Raw genomic sequence first — 7,002 nt, forward strand, 5'->3', positions numbered from 1 at the left:
CTGCTGACACCACACTGCAAGTTGTTACTGTAAGATAAGTTTTGCCACTTCCTTTTTGCTTTCCTTTAAAACTGAGACACAAATCCAGGTGTCAGCAACAGCCAAACAGATCTCTACTTTACTGTGAAGGTGTGGATCATTGTCCTGGAATAAATTAGTTTTCTACAGTGCAGTTCTGAGTTGTACAGAACCACAAGTCTTGTTCTTGTCTCCTCCTGGGTTGGGTCCGGTGAGCAGGTGGGAGAGCTGGCTCTTTGCTAATTTCCACTGCAAGAAATGAGTAAGCTTTACATCACTTTATTCTGTGCCTTCATTCTGTGATTCCTTATTGGTAGTTTCATTTTTGCCACTAACACAATCCAGTATCTAGCTACTGTTTTAGGGATCAGAAATCCCCCTTAGCATAGCATCATCTACTATTATTGTCAGAAGCTCCCTTGTCTTGACTGACACAATGGTCTGATGAAAGTCATTATTTCAAGTTATTTCTGTATCTACAATACTGCAATGAGTCCCATCAGAATTACTGTTAGGTATTACTGTAACACCACTCACTAGCAATAAAACACTGCACAAATATCTTGAAACATATTCTTCTGCTGTTAATTTCCTATAGGACACTCACATGTTCCAGATTATTAAGAAATAGATTATTGGAATTGCTCACTTGCATGCTACTGAGTACTGTGATCACCTTGAAACAATCATAACAGAACAGATTTAAAGAAATTAAATTACATAGCGTAGAGTGCTCATTCATAATTAAAAAGTTCACAGAGCAACACATTATTTCCTCAGATACTCAGATGAGTCAAATTAACAATAGAAACAACTGAGCATAAAAATTTACCAGAAGTGATAAACTATAATAAAATCTACTGGATAAAAAAGCCCAAAACCAAACAAACACTTAGGAGAATAGATAGAAAGAGAGATAGACAGATAGATAGATAGATAGATAGATAGATAGATAGATAGATAGATAGATAGATAGATAGATAGATGCCAAATCAACAATGATTGTTAAAGAAGTTTTTTTCAAATGTTATAGAAAATTTATCAAAAGACAACACAATGAGATTAGTAAACTCATTATGGAATATCGTGCAGGTATTTTATCTTGTAATGGCTAGGAAGATGAAAACATCAGCCCAACACATTGTCTTTAGCCTTTAAAAAAATACTTTTAGTTTCTACTTCAGAAAAAAAATCTGAATCACATTTTTCAAAGAAATGTTAAAAATATATGTTATTTCTTACCTATAAATGGTGTGGGGAACATACACTTCTCTAATTGGGAATTCCAAAATCTCTTTGTGAGGGCGACTACGATTTTCTGAAAATGGCTTCAGTGGGAGTAGTTCTGGTGTCAGACAATAACCAATGTTTTCTGGAGCTGGGGAAATCTCCACTTTAAGTGTTCCTTTAAAATGAAATCACAAAATCTTAACAAAAATATAAAAAATGATCAGTCCATAATAAAAGAAAAATTAAAACAATATGCAAGGTTACATAGCAATGGCACAGAAAAAAGAACTGGTTCTTGGGCTGCATGAGAAGAAAATCATAGGTACAGAAAGATACAGAGAAAGTAGCCTACACACAACCCAGTCACAATCAGGGCAGCACAGAGCTTCTTAAGTCTACCCTGCACTGTTTCAAAGAAAATAGAAAGAAGGAATATTGTATGCTGGCTGATGTTCTAGTGTCTTTCACACACAAGTAACATAACATTTGTCTGGGAGACAAACAAAAGGTGTGCTGTCTAATACAGTCCTCTCTTACTCCTTCCCCCCCCCGCAGATTCTGCTGGGACTAATCTCTGGCAAAGTAGGCACCACCCACCAGGAAAGCTAGGCTTTCTGTGGTGAGCAGTTACACAGTTAGTACAGATAACATTTACCCCACTATAAACAGACTTTCAATTTAAATTCTCTGCTGTGGTATGTTAAAACCGTTTGTGGAGCTCAGACTTGTAATTTCTGGAAATCAGTTGAAAAGGAAAAACAGCTTTGTCCTCAGTTCATATTTTTTGAGATTCCTCCACAATGCAGAAGAGGTTGAACTGTAATTTACTTGAAAAGAAAAATTAAGCTAGTCAGGTGTTTGACAGCAACTAAACAGTGCCTGTACTTCTCTTCTTGGTTAACTAATGCTGACTCTAATATCAAGCTAAGATGAAATGCGTACGCATTTTAATCTCTCTCTATAAAATATGAACCATTTCAAAGCATTGCAGGGAAGTAGCAAGGATCCTTGAAATTTGCTTTAAAGAACTGTCTTCAAATGGTTTGAATAATAACAAAAGATATCCAATAGATACACTGTAAATTAGGGAGAAAGCCAAATAATTTAAAAATATCAAACTATATCTAAATTTCCATAATCATTCATGCAGAAAAAAATAATTCAAAAGCATCTGTGTTCAGATAGACACCAGAAACCCAGGAAGTTCCACAATATTATAGGCTTTTAACCCAAGTCAAATAGGTTTTGGGTTTGGAATTTACAGAACAGTTTAGGGGAGAAAAATACATATACCACTTTCCATCCAAAATTAATTATGTACCTGGTAAAGTCTTAATTCTTCTTTGTAAGGAAGATGATCTTTTGAAATCAGCTAAAAATTTAAACAGATCTTCATCACTGAGTCTGTCTCCTTCCTGCCAAGAGAAAAACAAAAATCAGTACCATTTTCAGCAGTGAACCATGTCCTTAAGGCATCCAAAGCAAGTGGATTACTATTTACTTGACTGCAGTTGTCCTCTGTTCCCACACAAATATAACTGGTACTTTTCCCAACACAATTCATACTACATTGATAAAAAAAAGCCTTCTGAAATCAGATGTAAAGAGAATCCAGTACCTGTTTAAAGAAGGTGTTAAAGGACATTACTTTGAAGTTTGATGCTGGATAGTTATCCTCTGAGCTGAAACCTCTCTCAGAAAGCCTTCTTGCCTGCAGCAGTGTTGCCTTCTTGTCACTACTGGAACCTTTCCCTTCAAAGAGAAATTAAATGTATCATCATCTTGTTTTTTGCTTTTTGCTGCAGTACAAAGATTCCCAGAATACACTAAAAACCACAGAAAAATCTCACCAACATCAGAGGATAGAGCACCTAAAACATTCTGCTTCTTTTATTTCCAACTACGTGAAATAGTGGAATACTAGGACACACCTATTGAAATTACATTATTTCTGCTGCAGAGCAAATGTTTATTTAAATTTTTAGTTCATGGGTTATAAAGCATATTGAACATTTGGTCCTGCCTACCAAACGGATACATTTGGTATCTTGATTGCTCAGTATTGCTAGCTTACTCCATGGCCAAAGGAAATTTTACTTCTACAAAGCCAGTGTTCAATGAAAATTGGGCCTAAACCATGAAAGAATATTTAGCAGACATAAAAATAAATAAGCAGTGACACTATGGTGAGCACAATTAATTTGTAAGTGTCTGTAGGACTGCAAAGGAAAGCTGTCAAGACATGAGTTTGAATCTGTGATTCACTTTTGATGCCAGAGTGAATACCATTGTTCCCTATACCCAGTCCTACTGCAGAGCCATTTTGCCTTACTTAGAAAAGTTAGACACGTACCATTTAAACCTTCAGCTTCTTGTATTTCTCGTTCAAGTGTTGAAAGGTTGAAGAAATTAGCTAGGTTTATGGGAATCCAGGCAAACGGCATTCTGTATTTCCCCAACCTCTGACAAAAGGATTCCGCTTGTGCTTTCAGTTTTTCAATCTTTTCTTTTGTCTGAAACAAAAAAAATATTGGTTGTTTCAAAAACAATCAGTTATTGCAATGCTACCGTACACAAAAATGTAAGTTACATATTCACAGTTCAGTAAATAATTTGCATTGGTATCTCATATTTTCTTGCTACATTACAGACAGAACTGTAGCTGTTTTGATTTGTACATTCACTTCAATTTCTTTTTAATGAGTTCATTTGTATTATAGAAATGTAGAAAGCCAAATCAAAGGCTTTCTACAATAATATTCAAATCCAGAACGAACAATCACCATGAAACGTTATCAGGTTCTACTTCTTTCATCAGATACAGAAAAAAAATTCTATTGAAAGCAGTATTCTAAAGGTGAGACAAGCACAGCAAACACTGTCAGTGTGTCCCAGGGAGGTAAATCACCATGAATTCCTCGAACAGAACTCACATTATCTATGGACAACAGTACTGAATGGGAGAGCTGCACACTACAACATGCTGTCTGCCCATCCAAATCAATAGCATGTCTCTGAGGTACAAGTATTTCTGCTAATTCTACATTTCAGTCATTTCCTTTGCTCATCCCATCTGCTTCATGACTCAAGACTGTGTCAGTATTGATTTCCAAAGGGGTCAGTAACAATAATGCACCTTGCCTTCTCCTGATTTCTTTCTGTCAGCCACAGACATCAAACTGCTTGCACCATGGATGACTAGCCAGCTTTTCTTCCAGTGTTTTTGCTATTTCATCCTATTTCAAAGAGTCGGCTCTTTGTCTGTTGTTTTTGTTTGTTTGGTTGATTGGTTTTAGCATGCATTTTTTGATCTAAATATTCTTTACAGTTATTTATTTACCTTGCCAGCATCACTTTCTTTAAGAACCATGTAGGGTTCTGCACAGTCTCCAATTTCTCCTTGCTGAAGCACTTTTTCTATCTACAAAAAGCAATACAATAAGATGATTAAAGAAAAAATGTCATCCAAATAGTAACATGTTGTTTCTCTAGCAATTTGAAAGAGCTTGCCTAGATATGTAACTGTATGCAATTTCTTAAAACTGTCTTTATGGAGTAACTAATGCTAAACCTTCTAGTTTTCCATCTGTTAGAAAGCAGAAAATATATATGTGACAACATAGCCAATCACTTACTACCGCACTTTTACTGAAATAAGGATAATTAACACATTTCAAATGAAGAGGTTCAGGCTAACTCGGTCTCAGAATTAAGCAAATAAAATGATGCAAAGTGCACTAAACCAATGCCAAAAAACCTCCACAGAATGTAAATAAAATTTTTGAAAGTGCCTTATTTCACTATATTTTTGATTTCCCTTAGGCAGAGATAGGAAGCTCAACATACTTAGTAGAACTGGCACATGGGACAGTGATATAACCTCGTAGCTTGAAATGAGATATACCACTGGACACCTGCTCACATACTATTATTAAAAACTGTCAAAATTAATCTCATCTAGACAAAAGCCATTGTCAGTTCCGTGAGCTCAGACAACAGTAACAGGCAGAATGGTGTCAAAGTAGTACTTTAACATACCTTTATTACCAGGTATATATCTGGTGAGGGATAAGTGACAGAAAATACTGCTGATCTTGCCTGAGTAGACAAGTCAATGCAGGGTGTATGAGAACGCAAGAATCCTCTTAATGAATCAGAATTGAGGTCACAGTGAAAATTTTCCGAGATCTTGAAAAGAAAAAAGGGGTTAAAATATGTTGCAAAGCAAAAATGCCTAAAATTTTACCTTAAAACAAATCAAAAGTTGTGACTACAACTATAAAATAAGCAATTGCAAGCATGTGGCTGACTGAATAGCAAGAATCCTGGATCAGACTGCATGTGTAAAAAAGTAGCAAGTTTTGTGTAAGTTTTCCTAAGTTACTACTCTGAAGATAAAAACCCAGGCCAAGTGAACAAAAATGTTGTATATACACTTACCTTTTTTCTTTCCTTTATGTCATAGAGAGCTATGCATGCAAACAAAGGTTCTATCTCTATATCAAACCTGTTAGGAAAAGACACACAAGACATTGATTGATACTGCAGTCATATGGCTGTGCATAAAAAAAAAGGAAGAGTTATATTTTGACTGGCACTTTCATTAAAATGCAGAGAAATACTTAGCTCCAGACCTCAGCTCTCTCAAAGTCTTGAGGATTTTTTATTAGTGCATTATATTAGATGATTTTGAGAGGAAAAGAAGGGTAGTAGACTGCATGCCATGTATTTTCTAAATTTAACAGGAAGATGGTCTCAGAGATTGGTTAAAATTATTGTAGGTTGCTCCTTTTTTTTCTGCTTATGAAGTTATGCTGGCTTTAGCTAGGAGAGAATTAATTTTCTTCAGAGTGGGGCTAGGGTTTTGGATTTGTGCTGAACACAAATACAAAGATGTTTCTGCTGTTGCTGAGCAGGGCTTGCCCAAAACTAAGGCCTTTTCTGCTTTTGGTACTCCTCCAGCTGGTGAGGAGACTAGGGTGTGTGGGAGACTGGGAGGAGACAAAGATAGGACAGGTGACCCTAAATAACCAAAGGGACATTCCAGATCATGTGGCACCATGCTCAGAATACAAACAGGGGGTAAAAGGAGCAAGGGAGGGAAATCTGCACAGTGTTGTGAACTCAGAAATGGTGAGCAGTGCTTGTGAGGGTTTACTTACTTCAGAGTGTGCAGCTTCACCAAAATCCTGTTGCCCAGATGTTCCTTTGGGCGATCTGGCACTGGTCGTATCTCCACTACATCTTCCTATCATTAAACAGTCATACTCAATTAAAACAACTGTAAATTTACACACTTGCATAAAACATTTACATGACAGTAGCTGAGCCACTGCTACAGACTAGCATCTTTCCCCCCCTCAGTGGGCAGTTAACGTCCCCAGAGATGAAAGGAAATAGATTTATTATTTCTGAATATTTACATTCCTGACCCCTAACTGGCATTTACAGCAAATATTTACAGTTGTGGACCCCAAGTACAAGCTACTATGAAAGGTAACACCCTGACATAGCCATATCACCAGCATGTGGCTTGGCCCACACTGAGAGCAGTGTAACGTTTATCTGCTGCGGTGCGGCTTTAACCTCGGGGGCGCTGGGACAGCCAGCTGGGAGAGAGGAGCAGGACAGCCGGGCTCCGGCTCACCTCATCCACGGCTGGGTAGAGGGCGAGGAGCTCGGGGTGCCTGTTGGTGCGGCGTGCCTCCTCGTTCAGCCGCTCGAACTCCTCGGCGCTGGCGTGCCGCAGCAGGT

The 7,002-nt window shown here is 37.4% G+C and overlaps 1 protein-coding gene across 1 annotated transcript in view; it reads right to left on the bottom strand.

Annotated features, from left to right (window-relative positions):
- The window catches only part of DOCK8 (dedicator of cytokinesis 8), a 68,645-nt gene that overhangs the window by 49,300 nt on the left and 12,343 nt on the right, over window positions 1–7,002 (bottom strand). The window contains exons 5-13 of the mRNA XM_005427949.2: window positions 6,896–7,000; window positions 6,411–6,496; window positions 5,689–5,755; window positions 5,287–5,436; window positions 4,589–4,669; window positions 3,602–3,761; window positions 2,867–3,000; window positions 2,570–2,663; window positions 1,261–1,423 (exon numbers count right to left, since the gene is read on the bottom strand). Coding sequence (XP_005428006.1) covers window positions 1,261–1,423; window positions 2,570–2,663; window positions 2,867–3,000; window positions 3,602–3,761; window positions 4,589–4,669; window positions 5,287–5,436; window positions 5,689–5,755; window positions 6,411–6,496; window positions 6,896–7,000 — 1,040 coding nt within the window. The remainder of the gene's footprint in view (window positions 1–1,260; window positions 1,424–2,569; window positions 2,664–2,866; window positions 3,001–3,601; window positions 3,762–4,588; window positions 4,670–5,286; window positions 5,437–5,688; window positions 5,756–6,410; window positions 6,497–6,895; window positions 7,001–7,002) is intronic.

Source organism: Geospiza fortis, unplaced genomic scaffold (genome assembly GCF_000277835.1).
Source record: "Geospiza fortis unplaced genomic scaffold, GeoFor_1.0 scaffold456, whole genome shotgun sequence".
NCBI classification, from domain to species: domain Eukaryota; kingdom Metazoa; phylum Chordata; class Aves; order Passeriformes; family Thraupidae; genus Geospiza; species Geospiza fortis.